Below are 19,852 nucleotides of genomic sequence, written 5' to 3'. Positions count from 1 at the left end.
ATGTAATTTTCTGAGTGTGAATTCCTATCAAATTCTAAAATTTCAAACTGATTGTCAGAATTCTACATTGCTTCCAAATGATTAATTTTTCATTAGGTACTTTTAGGAATTCACATTTCCTCTAAATTAGGTACCTACGTATATGTACATAATTTTAAGTCTTTTTCAACCTGTGAATTCTCTCCAACCGTCGCTCAAAAATAAATAAATCCATGCCTCCGCAATAGTATAATTGAATTGGTTTTAATTTCAAGTAACGTACACGTCTTACAAGTACCTACATTCATGAAAATCACATTCGCGAGTATGAAACAACGTTACATTTACGGATTATAAATGTATCTATCGAGGTGCGAAAAAAGCATTTAAAAATAACCACTTTTCATACATCCGCCTTCGTCGTTTTGCGTCGTTCACCAGGGAAATGAAAGTTTACAGCAAGTTCTTAACTTTCTAAATAGATTACATCGCTTGTCATCAAAATGAAATGAACAAGTTTAAATTTTCTGTCACAAGGCGAAATTACGTGTGTTTTTGTTTTTGTTTTCTTCGCGCTGCTTTTATATTATGGTTTACTTTCCTATCCCTAGTGTTATTTTTTTTCTCGCTCTGTATAAGCGCATCGAATATGGAGGAAAAAACACGCTAGCTATATCGAAATACCGCCGTTAAATATTTACATCATTGCTGACGGCGCTTTTTATATGTTGATATTGAAAATTCGTATTTATTATTGGGGTTTGCTTTGATTCTATCAAAGTTTAATATAAAATTTACATTTTATTGGCGCGAATTTGCAACTATTCGGCTCGACTGGCAGGTAATTTCGATGTAATCGAAGTTTTTCGGTGGCATGTAAATTTGCCTTGCCCACCACTCCTGCTCCGGCTCCGGCTCCGGCTCGTAGTCACAGGGCACCTGCTCCGTACCACGATGGTTTTGAAATATTTTCAAACGTGCTATGAATTTTAATAACGCAATTCTTTATTTTAATAATCGAATTCTTTCGACGTTTTTATATAATTTATATTAAAAGATAGAGAAAAAAATATCAGTTATTCGTTGAAAAATTTTATCCGTATGGTTTAATTTTTCCCTTTTACTATATTTTGTATCTAGTTTGCGTGTGATGCTTGGAATTGCATTAGTACGATGAAATACGTTATGGTCAATCCGAATACCTGCAACAATAAACGCGGTGTTTGTAAACATTGAGATTTTTTGAGATAGAAATAACAATTTTTTATTTTCATTTGCTTACTTTGCATATAAGGTGAAGATTCAGAGTGAAAAATTCGTAAGCTTTGAAAGAAACCTCGCGACATTTTACTTGCATTAGGAATTCTTCAACCTGGTTTCAAAAAAAAATTTTAATAAAAATGACACGATTCTTAATTAGAAAACATAGGTAGTCTAAAAATATTTTTAATTTTAAAGTATTGAGTACAGTTATATTATTAATTCAATTTGTTTTAAAATTTCATATCGGTACGTAGAACAGCTTTAAATTGAGTGTTTTTGGTTTAATTTTTTTTTTTTAATTTCAATAATTTTAATTAATATTTCAATGATAATGATGAAACAAAAAAACAGAACATATGTGAATAGAATTGAAAAATTATGCACGTTAAGTAACTATTTTTTTTTGAGAAGTAAACTAGTTATTGCAGGTACTTGATTAAAAATATTATACTTCATTTTCAATTTTTAATGTAGTACTTGTACAATCGTTCAAACTTCAAACTTATTATAAGCGTAGGTAGTTCAATAATAATTAATAATGTTAAAAACTTTTTTTTTTTTTTTTTTTTTTTTTTTAAATAAACACTTTAGCTTGAGGTAAAGTGATGAAGAATTTTCAATAATGAAAATGAAATTTTATCCAAGGGTTTTCATTTTTCTCATGGAGTAATAAATGATAAATTGATGAAGATGTTGACGATAACAAAGCAATTATTTAATGTTACAGAGAATAAAAATGATGTTTTCAAACTTGATGTGGTATTAGTATGTAAGTAACTACCTATTTCATTTAGGTACCTAGTTATTTTATTCATAGTAAATAACGGTTTGACATTAACAAATCAAAAAAAGCATTTTTTAAATTTCATTAGAAAATATGATTCATTTATAAAAGTGTTATTTTGATGTATCGTGGTGCTGAGAATGTTTCTGAAATTGTTTGATTTCTGTTCATCTCGTTTTATTATTAATTATTATTTTTTTTCAATTCTGTAAATTGTCTTGTTTTTTAAAGTTAGAATTTTATATGCTCTTTTCCACGATGATGTAAAATTTTTAGATGTTTAAAATTCTTCAACATTTCAGAATTTAGATTTTTTTGAGCAATTTTTAAATGTTAAAAATCAAAATCAATTTTTATTTTAGTGTTGTTTTAGAAGTGAAGTGTGTTTTTTTCTGGTTTGGAATTGTTGCTGAAATTCTCTGAGGGTTTCTCTGTAATTTGTAATAATTATATGTATTTAAAAAAAAATAATGTTACCATGTGTGCTTTTTAAAGTTTTTTTTTTTTTTTTTTTTTTTTTTTTTTGGAAGCACAAATAAAGTTAGAATATGTTAGGTTATTATCAAAGGGAAGTATTAATTGTAATATTGTTAAAAATGTGAGTGTTTTTCAAAAAACAGTATTATGTAATAATTTTCTAGATTTTTTATTGCAAATTTTTAAATAATAAATTACATCACTTATTTTTTTTCTTTTTGAAGAAATAAGGTCACAATAATAATTATGTTTTAGTTTTTGAACGAAGTGATGCTTTTTTTTTTTAAATGGTAAGATTTGTTTTGAAGAAATGAAGTAAGGTTTTCGATGATTACCAAAGCGATTATATTTTTTAAAAATGGTGAGGTTTGTTGCATTGAAGTTTAAAGTCAAGTGCAATTTACATTATGAAGAATTAACGAAGCGATTAAACGTTTTTCGTTGAAAGAAGAATGTATGTAGATCTCCAAAAATTGTAAAGTTTTAAAATGAGTTTTTTTTTAAAGGGAGTTGTGTATTTTTGAGAAATGAGGATTACAGGAGGAGTGAAGGAGCATTTATATTTGATAATATTGAGACTTATTGAAAGAATGTGACATCAAAGAAGCAAATTTCCAAAATTTTTGATATTGTTGAAAATCAAACTTCTTGTAAATAATTTTATTGTTAGATATTGTTTGCAATGTTTCAACGTGAATTTAATATTTTAAAATGAAACTACCAAGTCTTAAAGTCAGAACATTTTTAAAAATATTTTTGTGAAATTTTGATGATGACTTTTTGGAAATGTTTCAATTTTTTTTTCTAATTATTTAGTTTGTGACATTTTAAAAGTTTGATATCAAGAGTTTTTTTTAAATCGAATTATTATTGATAATTTCTAAATGAAATATTAATTACTTATTACGGTTTCAGTATTCAATTTCGGAACAAATAATTGTTTATTATTATTATTATTGTAACGTTGTTGAATAACGTGTTTCTTTTTAAAATTTTTGAGTACCTAGCCTGTTGGTATAAAAACTGTAAATTTTATGCATTTTTTTTTTTTTTTTTTTTGAATGAACTAACAAAAGTGAATTAGTATTTTGAATTTCACTTTTCAGTTGCTAGTTAGGTAGTACCTATGTAGATACCTACTCGTATTTGAATTAAAATTAAAATTTTAAAAATGATTTTTTTGTTGAATTTTTTTCATGTACTTAGTTGGTGGTACGAACTACATACGAAGTAATTAAGTAGGTAGGTAGATAGATAGTACATAGATACATAGATAGGAACCTACCTATTTAATAATATTGAAAGTGAATATTGATTTCAATTTTAGTTGGTAGGTACCGATTTGATTCAAAAACGAATTTATTTTTGATTATTACTGTGATTTGATTTGTTCGTACAGTGTTAATAGGTGTTTTAAATTTTTTTTTCGGTGCAAAATTTTCAAAATTTTTGAACAGATGTTTTAAAAATTAAAAAAAGGTAGGTTCTTGTGTGTTTGATGATCAAACAAATGAATTATGATTGTAGTGTTGTTTTTAACGTGCTTTTCGTTGGTGAAACGAGTTGACTGTACCTGACCTACGTAGGTAGTAGGTACGTTGTGGTTGTACGTACCTACGTTGCTACATTATTGTGTGTACAACTGTGCTGTTTTGCTACTCGCAGATGAAGTGTTGCACCAAGTTGCATAAAGGCTGAAAGTTCGCATCTTTCAGGTATCGCTTCTCGGCCTTTTGGCTAAGATCAAAGTGTAGTATCTGTTCTTATCAGCTTAACATCTGATACGAATTCCATTGGGATTCCAGAATGTTAAACTTATTTTTGGAACCGGGCGGATGGATGGGGCTTGCTCCTCCTCTGCCACGGGTCGACCCGGTATTGCAGTACTTCCGGGACCGGCCCACACTTATTACCATATCACACTAATGAGAAATTTCAATTACTCTATTTCTAATTGAAGTCTCTTCAGTTAACTCGATTCGCTTACGTTAAGTACGTTGATGAATTGACAATTGACATTATTACTTTAATCATTATTCATTTCAAGTGAGTATCAAACACACCGTTCTTTAATTTTTGGAACTTCTTTTTCGAAAATTTTGAAAATTTTGCACTGAAAAAAATTTATAACACCTATTACTTATTATTACAAATCACAGTATTGTAATAATCAAAAATAAATTCGTTTTAGAATCGAATCGGTACCTACTACCTACCTACCTACCAACTAAATTGAAATCAATACTCACTTTTATTATTATGAAATAGGGAAGTACCTACCTATCTATCTATCTATCTATCTAGTATCTACCCACCTTACCTACTTAATTACTTCGTACCAACTAAGTACAAGTGCATAAAACAAAGTTCAAATTTCAAAAAAAAAATTCAAATAAAATACTAATTCACTTTTGTTAGTTCATTTTTCATAAAAGTTGCATAAATGTTAACTCAATTGAAACAAATTAGGGTGAAATTACAGCCGGAGTTTTGTAGGTATCTTTAAACATTCAAAATGCTATCAATGCCGATATTCTTGAATTTTTTTCAATTGTGGTTTTGAAAATAATTCAGCATTTACATACACTCAATCCATGAAGTGAAAATACAATATAAAATGAAAAGAATGAAACTCAAAAATGCATCAGTTTTAGTTTTCATCACCAAAATAAAAAATTAAGAAATTATCTAATTTTTTTTAATACTTTAATTTACTTATTTTATTCAACCTTTAATTCAGGATTTTCATTCCATAAATAAGTGAAAATACAATAAACTTATAAAATAAAAACGAAAAAGAAAATAAAAAATTGAGGAGTTTTCTAATTTTTTTCTTTTTTTATTACTTCAATTCAACTTATTTTATTCAAGTTTTATTAATAATTCAACATTTTCACTCCATGAATAAATGAAAATACAATATAAAATTCATTCAACCTTTATTAATTCAGCAATCAGCATTTCCACTCGACCATAAATAAGTGAAAATACAATATAAAATGAAAACTCAAAAATGCATCAGTTTCAATTTATCGATATTTCATCACCAATCACCAAATCAAAATAAAAAATTGAGGAATTTTCTAATTTTTTTCAATACCTACTTTAATTTACTTATTTTATTCAAGCTTTATTAATTCAGTATTTTTACTCCATAAATAAGTGAAAATACAATATAAAATGAAAAGAATGAAAACTTGAAAATTCATCAGTTTCAGTTTATCAATATTTCATTACCAATCCGAAATGAAAAATTAAGGAATTTTCTAAATTTTTCAGTACTTTATTTTACTTATTTTATTCAACCTTTACATATTATACGCTTGAAAGAGAAAAAAAAATTAAAGAAACAACGAAACCCTGAAATTATTACCTAAATAAGTATTTCAGAAGTTGATTTTCATTTTCATTGATCAAATGAGTTAGGTATAATACCAACACAATAACTTTTTTTTTATTTTATCAGTTTTAAATTAAAAATAAAATATCAAAAATCATACAATACCTACCTGATAGTATTAGTATGCGTACATAAACATTAAAAATTTAGGATGCTAGGTACTTTTTTTTAAATTGATTTTAGAAAAGCAAAAAGTAAAATAAATAATACGTTCCAGTTCCACATTTCCAATTTTCCACTTTACTAACTACATAGAACAAAATACTCAGTTATAAAACAGTGATAAGAAATAAGATTGTATGTATAATTTTAATTTCAAATAAAAACATTAAAATTCTCAAAAATAAATCAATACTTACTGCAAAATAAATCTATTAACACCAATTCTTCGTTTTCGTTTATAAAAAATCGTACGTATGCAGATGTACGTTCAACGTTATACGTTGTTGATGAAAACGGGTAAGTTTACTACTCGCAGATGAAGTATTGCACTGGTTCGTATTTAAACTAAATTCTGGGTATCTCGCGTTAGTTGGTAACAAGGTAAAAAGCATTCGCTTTCTTCATTCGTAGTAAGTATCAACTCTATGATTACTTTTCTTTGGCGGGGCGGTTGACGTGAGGACTTCGAGTGTACACGTCCCGCCACCTGTTTTAATTCTTACCATTGCATATCGTGTGTGCGGTGTGTGTGTGTGTGAGTGTGCAGGGGTGACCAGTACGATCGAAATTAAAATTTGAAAGTTGAATGAAAGCTTCAAAGTTAACAAATGTTGCATTTTGCATGCGATCAAATTATACATTAAAATTTAAAAGCTGATGTCTGTAATGAATTACGTTGTGGCAAAGGCAAAGTGTAGTTTAAGTTTATTCTCATTCAGTTATTCGAGAGTTGAAAGTATAACTTATCTAATTATTCCACAAGGTCATTAACCTTACACAGGCAATTCAAAAATTTTATTTCTCAGTTTTGTCAATACAAATTCTTTTTGTTTTCTTCCGCAAAAAAAGATTGATTAATTATATTCTTTCGATACATGAATATCAGTTACTAATCAACATCAAAGTGTCGGTCATAAGAGTAAATTTAATGGTTTTGTTCTTACTTGATTCGCAGCATCTTTATTGCATTCTGTTCGATATTTATTTTGTAAAGTGTACAAGTTTGATACCACTTTCTTCGCCTGTAAATGAGTAAATTTAAAAATAAATATTATTCCGTTGACTCTATAAATAATTTTGAGCAATTAGGTACCTATTTTATTTCAAGTTCTGTGATTATTATTGCAGTTCTATTTTCATATATACTATTTTTATTTCATTCAAAAAATATAAAAAATTGTATGCCAAAAATTCCATAGAAATTGATTTTTTTTTCAATTTTATTCATAGTGATATTTTTCAACAAAATATTTGTCTGTCGAAAATCGGAATGAACATCGGAGTTTAATTTATATTTTTGATTTAAATTCTGAATTATGGGTACTTATTATGTGTGTTGGAAAATTTTCCCAATATTTATACAGATCTAGAAATGAAAATTTATCAAATTTACTTTTTATTAGGAATATTTTATTGAAACCTTTTCAATATTTTTCATCTGCTATAAATCTCAAAAATGTATTTCGAATTCTTTGAAATGAGAATAATAATGACTAATGAGGTTATTTTAGTAGACTTTATTATGATTGAATGCTTGAAGCAATGTTTATCAATTTCTTCCTCGAAAAAATGTCCAGAGAGGATTGATCTTCATGTAACAATAAAATAAAACTAGGAATCAATTCAACTATTTTTTTTTTTTTTTCGAAAAATTATTTGGGAATCAATTCGAGTACAGGCTTCTAATGAACTAGGTACCTACCTAAGTATCTCAGAAAAGACCTGAAAACTTTAATTTTTTTAATCCAAAACTTGAAAAATAAAAACGTATCTTCTACCTTTTTTTTTTTTTTTTTTTAATGGCTTCTAGTTCTATCATCTGTGTCTAAAAAATATCCAATAAATCTCACCTGTAAAACAACCTTATCGCATCGTGCGCACAAATACACAAATTTGCCCACCACCGAAATGAAAAAAACCACCGCATCGTAGCTGGGCAGCATCAATCCTCCTTTTTTGTTAATAACGCTCTTTTTCGCCGCATATTGCAACGTTATAAACAAAAAATAAATAAATCTGATCGACGCTGTGACTCCAACGATGGTAAAATCCAAGCTAAAGGTATCCGATACCAATTCGGTCATATCGGTCACACGCCAATGATATTTTCTCAAATAATCCAACGTATCGGCGGTAATCTCTTGCCGAAGAAAATATCTACGATCAGACATCTCTTCGATTTTCGTATTGATACATTTGTAACAATTCTCCATAATTAGTAACAAGACCGATATAACGTTTTCAGTGACGATGGGTAAACATTGAGTCAGATGCAGAGGCATATACGTGTAAAGGAAGACTGGACTGAAGCCGGAATTCCTCCAATGTAGAAGGAAAGCAGTCACGTGGACGGTCATGAAAAGCATAACGATCCAATGAGATAATGTGAATTTGTAATCATAAGTGCTTTTTTTCAGAACGTTGTTTGCCTCGTTGATACACCTTATTGTATTCGCCCATCGTAGAAATAAAACCGTACAAGTGCTGGTCAAGTTGGCCAAACAATTCATCCATAATATGATAAAATGAGCGCAGACGTTTCTGCAAACATGCATTGAGCAGAGCTCAGCGAAGCAACTTGTGTAAGTCACCATCGCGTCGTATGATTCGTGGGCCACGAATCCCATCCCGTAAGTGTGGACGAATATAAAGATACCGACGAACATCAGGCCAATGTTGCCTTTGGCGAATGCGTCTTCTGTAATATTAAAATCGCCATTAATGTATAGAAAATTACACTTTTAAATTTTTTAATCGGCGAGAAAACTCACCGTCTGAGTTTCCATTCGGATACAGTAGATTTTTATCGTATTTGTAAGGGAACACTCCGAATACGAGACCGAAATAATAAATAGGAGCGAAAGTCAACGATCTAAGTCTAGCTAAATCTTTCATTTTTTTAAACTTCGAACACCACCGTCGATATCGAATGAAACTTACTTCCTTATGTTCGTTTCAAAATATACCCAATTCATCGAACGTCCATTTCTTAGAGATGGATATTTTCAGTTTTCAATTTAATAAATTGTCGAGGTATATTCGAAGCATACCTATAATTTAAATATCACTCGTAGTGTCAATAACAATGTTACTTTAATAACAAATGAGCTCGAATAACGACGAAATACAGAACACAAGTCGAAAAACATACATATATTTCGTAACTTCTACAATCAAATAAAATCTGAACAACGAATGCGCGAATACGGCAGGTATTACAAAAAAAAAAAAATCGTTAAAAATTACACTGATAAAATAATAAGTACGATAGATAGCTTACAAGAACAAAAACGTTTTTAAAAATAATGTACAAAAATTGGATTAAAAAATTGAAAAAAAAATTGGAAAATTTACACACACGTCACGAACAAAATAATATGATACCTAGTAATTTTATTTTACATTATTTTTAGAATATTTTCTCTTCACTTGTTTGGTACAAATTGAATTAGTTTTTTTATTCTTCTCAACAAAGCTTCGACGTAGCCTTTTTCGGATGTTGTCTGATTCTGAAAATTGAAATAAAAAAATTACCAACATTGAAAAATATTTTGTATTCTACAAACAACTTTAAAGAGGACGAAGGGGGCAAACTTTTGATTTTCAAAAAACAACTACATAATAATGGCGTTTTTTAATTCATTTTCAATTTTTTTGATATTATGTTGAAAAATAAAAATGGTAAAAAGCCCTTTTCTTTTCACAGAGATTATTTTCCAAATTTATTCGTGTTTTTCGCAGTGTTGCCGGAATTGTCCAATTTTTAATAAAAATTAACTTTTGTTTTCGTCGTTTTTTTTCTTTTTTAAAATTATTCATTTTCTGACATTTTAATTGATTCCCACATTTAACAAAATTCACCATTTTCCAACATGAATAAATGGAAGAAATCAATTTAGTGATTTAAAATTTATTTTTGATATGTTAGAAAATGTTAAAAAACATTTTATTTTATTTCACCAAAATAATTTTTCAAATTTGTTTTTGTTTTTTCGTGTTGAAAGAATTCTTCAGTTTTTGACATTTCAATAAAATTTTTGCTTTTTTCTCTTCTAATGGAGGGTTCTGGGTTCAGGAGGGGTAGGGGAAGGGGATTTTTCAACAGATGAAATTTTTTGATAATGCTAATACAAAACAGAATAATTTCTTCAATTTTTCAACCACAAATAAATTCAGCTTTCTCCAGTCATGTTGGTAAAGTAACCTTTTTTAAAGATACTTTTCAAATTTTTTGATGCGTTGAAAGTAAAAAATACGTAGCCCTAGATAATTTTCATTTCACCAAAATGATTCTATTTTAAAATTTATTCGAGTTTTTCTTTCCAACGTTGCAGAAATTTTTCAATCTTTGTTTTATTTTTCATTTTTTTTTTACATCAAGTATCTGTGAAAAAAAATCAGTTTTTTGGATAATTTTTTTCTTTGTTTTGTAACATTCCTTTTGAAAAGTGTTCGAATTTTAGAAATTTCATGATTTATCACAATGGGAGAAATGCTTCGATTTATTGTTATCAAATCAAAATCAATTCTTCCATTTTTAGGGGAAAGAGAGGAGGTATTTTTTAAATTACAGAACTTGAATAAAATAATTTTTCAATTTTTTAAAATCGAAATAAATTTAGTTTTTTTGGTTGTGTTAGGAAAATAAAGTGCAATTATTGATATTTCAACAGAATTTTCGGATCAATAAGTTCTTGTCATTCATTTGAATAAAATTACTTTTTCATTTTTAACGTCTACAGAATTTTAAAAAGATCATTAATTATTCCTCTCAATTTTTTCAATTAGTTTATCCACAGAAAATGATATTCAATTTTTTATCGAACGATAACCAGGCAATTATAATCCCCCTCCTCCTCCTCACAAAAAAATGATTGGAAAAAATTCAAGCTCATAAGCTTACAATTTTTAAATTCTCAAAATTTAACAAAATTTGGCTCTTTTTCAGCATGAATTAGAGAAATCAAAATTCTTCAATTTTCTAAAAATTTCATCAATGTTTTTACATTTTCTCTTTTTGTTAAATTTTTTTTTAGGATTAAAAATTATGCTCATTTCTTTATTATGTAATCAAAATTATTTTTTAATTTGATACCTACTTTGAACTATCGAAATTCACGAAACAAAATTCTGATACATATTTTTATTTTATTCAATCATATTTCTGATTTTTAAGAAAAAACAGTTTTGATTTAATTCATTAGGTAATCCTCAATCCTCCTCTCTCCCTCTCTAAGCCTTCCAAAAAAAGTGATACATTCGACGAATTCCTAAAAACTAAATAATTTCAGAATATTTTTTTCTTCTATTCAGAAACTGATTCCAATGACATTGGGAGAAATATTCGAATTGCTACGATAAAATAAATAAACACTTCAAAAAAAAAAAATTATACCGCTACGAACCTTTGTAATTTCCATTAGTTTATTAGAGAAATTCTCGTTGAAAGTGGGTATTAAAGCTTGCTTGATTTCGTTGAGTTGTTCGACCGTACATACTCGACCACTTTCTCCAAATTTGGCTGTAAAAAATGAGCACACAAATTCAACATTAGTCACACCTCTAAAAGCAGCCCGATCTTGAGCGATTTCGGCAAAATAAACAATTGACTTACAAGACGAAACGTTACGACTCGAGTCAGCCATACTAGATCCTATCGTGGGAATACATTGTAAAGTGAAGTAATCTAAATGAGCCCAAAGCAGGTAAAGGGCTGTTTCCATGATTACGAAACACATATCGAGTTCGCGTTTCTTTTCGACAATTAATTTCATTAGTTGTAAAGAAACTTCGTTCTTGTATTCGGTCTCCGGTACGCGTATCGTGTCGCCGAACATTATCTGTAAAATCAGGACATCGAAGTTGAATATTTGAACATCTCGTTGAAGGTGGGTTTAAAAATTGAAGGATATTCGCACACTTGCCTGTTTTACTTCATCAGTCGTCATGGCAGGAATACATTCCAATTTACTTTTCAACTTTGATATGCAATCCAGTTGCGTGGTATAATAAGTGACGCCATCTAGAACGTATCTGACAGCTATACCGAGATCCAATTCTTGAGTATTTCCTACACCGATGATACTACTGGTACCTGAACATGAGATGGGACATAATTAAAAATTTATTCGATATTCCAAACATACTTATTCGATCGTAAAAAGTCGTACTTTTCTTATTTTTAGCTAATTCGTTCAACGTCGGTTGGAATATACTGATGGAAATATAGCGATCCATTTTCGCACCGGATACGATACTTTGAGCGTAGAACAACGAATTGATTATAACCTACGCAAAAAAATAATATTATTATCGTCGAATATCGAATCGAATCGTAAATCACTTTTTTTTAGTACATACCTGGAAATAATGAACTATTGTTTGAGAACGAGCGATAGGATCTTTATTTTCGGCATCGACGTTATCTCCGACTTTCTTGACCGCCGATTCTGATATTTGGAACGTAGTGAATAACGATAACATGAGTTTTTGTATTTTATGTATCTGTACAGCTCGTTCGGAATGATATTCTTCTTTGAATTTCTGAGTTAATCCTGCAGGAAACAAATCTACATGAATATTTCGAATATGAAAAAAATGTATTAAAATTAGCGTTATCCTACCATGCCCAAAAACAGCCGAAATCACCGCTGTAAGATCAGCTAATTCTTTAATAAATTGAGGCATAACGTTAGGCGAAGCACTTCTCAACACCAAAGAGACGGTTTCATTCAGGCTGAACAAAAGTTGCATTATCTGTAATCAAAACAATTGTAAAATCGTTATAATTTCCCATTCAAAGTACAAATCGTATATTCCTTTCCATAAAAATGATATTTGGTTACCTGAACCACAGCATCTTCATTTTCGACCCCAACGGAGGTGATTATCGTATTACATAATGTTAAAACCGGCGTAAAAAGTTGTAAATATCTGGTGCTGACATCAGGAATAAAATCTACGTGAGAAGAGTTGCTGAAAAATCAATAAAAACAGAATAATTATATCAAAATAAAATTTGTTTTTCGACCTATGAATTCAAGACACAATACCTCGTATCGCAAACGGCGACGGTGGGATGATAATTATACACATCCATGGTGGACAAAGCGCTCAAGATTTTGGCATCCAGCAAAGCTTCAGCTCCGATTGGGTAACTGGCTATTTTACACATGAAAGTCTGCCAAAAATAAAAATCATTGAGTTAGCTTCTCTATTCAACTCGAATCGAAACAGAACGATTGAAAATAATTACCATTTCAGTCTCGTATACGAATAAAGGAGCCAGCTGGCAATCCTGATTGAATAATTTACACAATTTGATATCAGATTCGACTAAAGTCTGTATCAAGCATTTCAAATATCCGTGCGAGGCAATAAACGAAATATGATTGGGATCAGCATCGACCAACATTTGCAATCCTGACAAGGCAGTCATCTGAAAACACAAATAAAACAAATAAATACGTAAACGAATAATTTCACTTTCTTCCTCGCCACAATTATTAGTCTTACCTTCCAAATATCATGAGCTGCGGTCGCATCTTCGCAGAATATCTTCAAAAGTTGATCCTTATAATCGCTATTTAATAATTTGACGCGGAACATTTGCGACGAGTTGATATTTGAATAATCTACATCGCCACTCTCCTGTTTAATATTCTCCAGCCAGCATTCCACCTCTGGTTCATCTTTATCGGTGCAGAAGTGTAAGAACGTCAAAAAACAGGCGAACAAATTGATCTTGACTTTTTTGGACGAATTGCCCGCCAGTACGATCCAATTCTTCAAGACGTTCAGGATTTCGCTAGAGTAATTTTCAAACGTTTGCAACTGAGACAAGACTGATTTACGAGTGCCTTCGTTGAGCAGACGTTTCTGTGCTTTGACGCATTGCCTGATGTCAACGACCAGCAGCAGGATAGCTTCGGAAGCTATGATCTTCATTTCTTCGCTGGGCGATTCGGTTTCGTTCACCTGAGGAAATTTTATCAACGTTAACTCGTCGTAAATAGGTCACTACAGTCGTACAATTGATACTTACGGTTTGAAGGAGCGATCGAATCAATTCCATGAGTAACGAGAACCGCAGCTGGAATGGGACGATGTTGGCAGGAGCAACGATAAAGTAAACGTTGCACAATTTACGCCAAGCGTCGAAATATTGAACTTGTGCACCGACAAGTTTTCTATATTCGTTCAGTTTCATCGTGAACGTCAAAAGTTCCTGAAAAAAAATACAGTTTTAGAAATCGATCTTGTACGACGCACTTTTAGCATTGATAGTATGTACTTACTTGGACTTCTTGCTGTATTAGTTGTCTTTGGCCGGACGTCGAACTGCCTTGAATGGAAGCTAATTCTTCTTGTAAAATGGAAAACAGCATGTTGATGTTTATATGCTTAGGAGACATTCCGGCGACTGGGAATTCGCATTGAGCCAAAACCTGAAATACAAATCAATATTATTAATTTTATTCCAAGTAAAATACACATTTCTAAATACATTCCATTTCATTTCTAGTTAATTCTGCTGTACTGCATCATAATCAATATCAGAACTTACTTCTTGTACTTGAGCAGCGTCGAAAAACTGCCACGACGGCATCGTAGGCGGTTCTTTTTCAAATTCTATTACACTCATGAGTTGGAAAAGCCGAGTACTGATCAACGACGTGACTTCTTCTTCTACGAAAATCATAATTGAATAAAATCAACGTTGAAATGTCTGTTTAAAGAATAACATTTTAGAATCAAGCTGTATACATACCTCCATTAATCAATTTCCTAACATTTGGTCCTTTTCGAGGTTTGAAAAAGTCACCGGTTCCATGATAGAGGAATAATTTAATCAAATCTTCGAGTTTGTTATTATGACCCATGCTCGAAATGACTCTCAACTCGATGGCGAATATTTTCAATATCCAAGCCATGCAAATGAATTCAGTCACTGTAAACAATTATGAAAATTACACATCTCTGTTGAAAAAAAGATTCCACACTGATTTTAGAGCATCGATACACACCTTTATCATACGTTTTGAACGGAAACAAAGCCATATGCTGCTGAACGAAATCTTGAGTCAATCTCAAAAATCGCAGCACCGAATCGGAGGTGTTTGGATTGGCGCACAACGTATAAATAATTTTATAGGCTAATTGAACGAGTTGCGGATGAACTTTAAGTACAGCTTTATCTTTACGATACAGCAGAGACGTATTCAGAAGAGTCAATATCGAATGGAAACAAGTTCTAGGAAATCCAGGTCCTACAAAATAAAACAATTAGTGTAATTCGCGACGAATAGTACTCGAAAAAAATCTTCCAAGAATAAAAATAATCACCAGGTGTCTGAAGAATCGTCTTTTTGATGTTTTTCAAATTGAATCCCAACAAGTAGTGCGCTAAATTCACACCGGATGCTGGTAAGCATTGAATTAGCAATTTCATGATGGCTTCTTTTATTTTACCGGTGACTGACAATTCGTTTCCATCGTTCCACTGCGAAAAAAAGAAACAAACACGAGTTGAAAAACACTGTCATTGTGAAATAATCATCGAAGTTTGATGAATTCGCGTACCTGATTTTCTTCAGCTTCTAGACTTTCAACGAATCCATGCCTAATGGTTGTTTGAAGCGAAATAGTGGAAGTGAAAAATGGTAAAAACGTCGAGTGTTTGATAGGATAAGACGTAACCGCCAGCAAAATATTGACCGCCGTCAACGTATGCATCGGTAGCCAAGAGTTGTATGTGACATATCTATTTTTGGGGAAAATGTATAAAATTACAAAACTTCTATCTTCAGAATATCTAATCACTCAATACTTCACAACAAGTTCAACACGTACTTGGCAATATTCAATAAATGATCCGGATTGCCCGTTCTCGCGTTGATTCCACTCAACAGCTGATGCAACGGTATCAAGATCCGGTCAGAATTCGAAAGAGATAACAGGTCTAAAAATCTCGCTTGCATTTCCAATCCTTTATAAAGCAATTCCAAACAACTCAGGAGTAACGTTTCGAAGGATTTTTTGCCAGCAAATTCTTTGTACGCGTCGAGCATACGACATCCTTCGTCAACGAGATACATAATCTACGAAAAAAATGATAAAATTAATTTCGAATATATTTATCCGCACGAGTGAGTTATTCGAAGACTTTACCACTCGGAAAAATTCCGAAGATGAGCATAAATTGATCATTATATGGAATCCAGGGTGAGGGCAAATCTGCATACTGCCTCCATCTTCGGTTTGGACCAACAGTCCTGTAAAATCTTCTACCCTGGGGTCATATTGTTTAAGGAACTTTAATGCAAGCTTCACACACAAATTGCCAACTTCCCACTGAAAAAAATACACAAAATTATTTTAGGTTTCGATCGAGTTTAAAAGTGTTACTATCAAAAAAACGTACTTTTTCGCTGGGATTTTTATAAGATCTGGAATTGAACCTTAAAAATACAGCTCTCAAAACGTAATTCAAGTAAGGATCAAATCCAGGAGTTCGTGAGCCAGCACCCAACAATCTAGGCATGGGATTATCGATCAATACGTTGATTAAATTTAGCACAGCTCTGGTTAAAGGGAACTCTTCGTTTTTGCTTTCTACTTCTTCCAGTTCAGCCTAAAAAAAAATCATCAGTTATAGGATCTATTTCATTGAAAAAATAAAGCTTGAATTTTCTATTTACCTGAACTCCTCGAGGTTGATAATTATTAGTTGTTGGAACGGTAGGAATGACTTGAGTAGTTTCTAAATTCTTCCAAATAATGTTACCGATTTCTGGCGACTTGGCTAAGGCCGAAAGAGTCAATACGATATCAGCTTTCAAACTGACATCGATTGAGCAGGTAACTAAACCGAGTAGGATTGAAATACACGACCATTCTAGGTTTTCGCAAAATGCCAATCTGGAGATATCGTCGTGTTCTACGAAATCATAAAAATTTTCAGTAAACAATATACATTTAGAAGAAATAACTGTGAAAATAATGTTGAATTACCGGATATATGGCGAATGACTGATAACACAGCTTGCAACCCTTGGATTTCCATCGGATTGATACCTTTAGGATATAATGACCTGTGTCTATACATCGTATCTGAGATAGCTGGTTGTTCAAGACGCAAATTATTGTAGTATCTGCCAAAAAAAAAAAAAAAAAAAATGATACCATTGATGAAAAATGAGAGAAAAATAATTTTAACGCAGTCAAATAGGTGCATACTTATGGAAGGACTTGAAAAAATGATCCCAAGTTAGGGTAGAAACATCGCTACACTTGAATAATTTAAACGCCTGCCTAGCCGAATCAGGACACGCTGCTAAAGAGCTAATCAATTCTAAATAGGCGACGAATAAAGCAGGCGGTAACGAATCTCCAGTTTGTTTCAAAAATTTAAACAACGAAACCTAAAATCACATTACATTTTCACAATTCTGATTTCATAACGAAATGTGAAATAATTGATGAATATTTTACCTGCTGCGAGAATTTTTTAATCGAAATGGATTTCGACGTTTTGATACTATCGTCGAACCAAAAATCTAAATGTAACTTTAATCCCAAAGGATCACGACTATACAGTCTAATCATGATTTTTAACATGAGCTCGAAATGATGTTCGAGACTTCCAGGAGGATTTAAACCTTCCTGTTGGTAAATTTGAGTCGTTCTGGATATTTCTTCGGCTCGTACTCTGAGCTCTTTTACTTTCAGTGGCATCAATACGATAAAATCAGTGAATAGGCTGTGAATTCGGCGCATGTAAAATTCTTCATTTTGAATAACTTCGTTACGGATGAAAGTCGAATATGCGAATGAGAATACACCGTTGTTTAGAGCCAACGAAACTAACGAATCGTCTTCATCAGTGATACCTAATCAAATACGAATCAGTATTAACGAAAGAACTACATTATCATAAGGTCAAAGGTGTATGGAAAAAATACCTCTAGGGAACGCTGCAACCGAAGTATTACGAAGACTAGCAACAGTAACACCCAAAGCGAATTGCATCATAGCTTGTAATCCGGTACATTCCCATTTTTTATTCGGATTTTTAGCTTCGTGGATTAAATTTTCTAAAAATCCATTCTCGCAGAGAAGTGGTACTTTTGTAATTATTTCTGAAACAGACGAAATTCCAGAAATTGAATATCAACATTTCAATAATCAGGATCGAAGTAATTCAATCACACCAACCTTCTGAATCTTCTCGTTTAATTACATCATTTACATCGATGGCAAATAATAGAGCCATTTGCAAAGCCAACGTTACGTTATCGATACCTCCACTAACGTCGCTTTCGATTTTCAAAGTTCTTAGGAAATTAATCAGCCTGAAAAATTCAACAAAATATTAACTATCGAACGCTGAATTTCTACGCAAGATATTCGCAATGCAACTTACATAAACAAAGATTGTTGATATAACCCGGCCTGAGCCGAATATAAAAATATAATATCGGCTAAAATTTGCCTAATTTCTTCAAACAGTACAACCACAGTATGATGATGTTTAGGACCACCTAAAGCACGATTCCTCTGCAGCATTTCTATCTCTTTTTGTAAATCTAAATTTTTCAACGCAGCTGTAAACATTCGATGAAAATATTAGAACTGGAAATCAAACAATACGAACGATAATGAATTCATCGACTTACTGATAACTTTCTCTAATAACCCTTCGTTGATTAATTCATCGCTATACTTGGCCAGATAATCTGGTATATTGCTAGAAATATCAACTGTCCAATGGAAACCCGAACGAGCCTGCATAATCGTTCTCAAAGTTGTAGCCAATGCTTTATGACCGTCGTAATATAATAAAACGGCGACTAATCCACGAGGTAATCCGGGATAACTCGGCATTTGATGTTGAGCTGATGAAAATACGACTTGCGTTACAAAATTGCAACAATTGAAACAGTGATAAGGTCATAATTTACCTGTTGTAAGCAAATCTAATGCCATTAATTCGTCTAAATCGTACATATCAGATAAAATTAGAGCTTCTTCGACCATATCCTTCGGTACGGTATGGTATTCGATTCCGGCCACTCTGATCCCTTCGCTTTCGCTCTTTTTCACTATCAATCTGCTTTTTCCATTTTTTGGCTGAAAAAAACATCATCAATCAGAAATGCGGAGGTTTCCTTCGCTTATAATGTTTTTAAAGAACTTACTGGGTTTTTCAGCACATTGAGGAAATTCTGTTTGTATTTGGAGAATGTAGCTTGCAACGTTCCAAAACAAGCGTCGCTCGTTTCGATGATACATTTTTCTACGGTGCTGCATAGTTGCTTGTATGGAGTCCACATATCCAATACACAATCTGAAAAATAAAGTACTTCGTTAGCTCTGAGTCGATTACTTCTTTATCAACAAGTAGAAGAAACACTAGAGATGAATGATTCCATCTTTTATAACAACGTACCCTCCATGTTAATGGTTTCGTGGAAACGACAAGCGAAACCGAGAATAATAATTCACTCTGTTACATGAATTGAATCGTTATTTCAACACGAACATACGAACATACGAACATACGAAAAACAATTAGAAAATGTCGTTTTTCCTTTATCAATGATTTGAAATTTTCTAACACCGAAATGCGAAGGAAAAAGGCAAACAGAAAATCGCGTGGTCGCCGGTTTTTTTTCGTTACAGGAACCTCCGCATTACTAATGCCACGTCGTTTGGTGAAAAATAGCATTTTTTTTCAAAAAAGAATCGGCAACGTTGCATTTTTATTTTGATGATGATTTGGCAAC

General features: G+C 31.5%; 1 protein-coding gene, 1 long non-coding RNA gene and 1 other non-coding gene across 3 annotated transcripts; 1 reads left to right on the top strand and 2 right to left on the bottom strand.

The window, feature by feature from the left end:
• Positions 1-215: 215 nt before the first annotated feature.
• On the bottom strand, positions 216-6,688 carry LOC135847197 (uncharacterized). The gene is made up of 3 exons (XR_010559107.1): positions 6,263-6,688; positions 1,262-1,351; positions 216-1,181 (listed from the first exon to the last, which is right to left on the bottom strand). It is a non-coding gene; the product is annotated as an uncharacterized LOC135847197 (long non-coding RNA).
• LOC135849565 (U2 spliceosomal RNA) lies at positions 4,221-4,412 on the top strand. The gene has a single exon (XR_010559580.1). It is a non-coding gene; the product is annotated as a U2 spliceosomal RNA (small nuclear RNA).
• A 2,515-nt stretch (positions 6,689-9,203) lies between the features above and the next one.
• Nup205 (nuclear pore complex protein Nup205) lies at positions 9,204-19,722 on the bottom strand. The gene is made up of 32 exons (XM_065366982.1): positions 19,516-19,722; positions 19,265-19,413; positions 19,028-19,196; positions 18,743-18,961; positions 18,490-18,670; positions 18,282-18,418; positions 18,029-18,205; positions 17,559-17,956; positions 17,304-17,488; positions 17,079-17,218; positions 16,766-17,004; positions 16,489-16,698; positions 16,236-16,418; positions 15,918-16,165; positions 15,648-15,828; positions 15,411-15,567; positions 15,092-15,334; positions 14,836-15,015; positions 14,632-14,753; positions 14,363-14,512; positions 14,110-14,292; positions 13,581-14,042; positions 13,321-13,503; positions 13,118-13,245; positions 12,911-13,040; positions 12,689-12,821; positions 12,426-12,619; positions 12,236-12,353; positions 11,990-12,159; positions 11,680-11,905; positions 11,471-11,586; positions 9,204-9,574 (listed from the first exon to the last, which is right to left on the bottom strand). Exons 1-32 carry the CDS (start codon positions 19,520-19,522, stop codon positions 9,491-9,493), a joined length of 5,802 nt encoding a protein of 1,933 aa, XP_065223054.1. The 5' UTR covers positions 19,523-19,722; the 3' UTR covers positions 9,204-9,490.
• Between the last annotated feature and the right edge of the window lie 130 nt (positions 19,723-19,852).

Source organism: Planococcus citri, chromosome 5 (assembly GCF_950023065.1).
Source record: "Planococcus citri chromosome 5, ihPlaCitr1.1, whole genome shotgun sequence".
NCBI lineage: Eukaryota > Metazoa > Arthropoda > Insecta > Hemiptera > Pseudococcidae > Planococcus > Planococcus citri.
The sequence above is the reverse complement of the archived record's forward strand: the minus strand, read 5'-3'. Positions and strand labels throughout refer to the sequence as shown.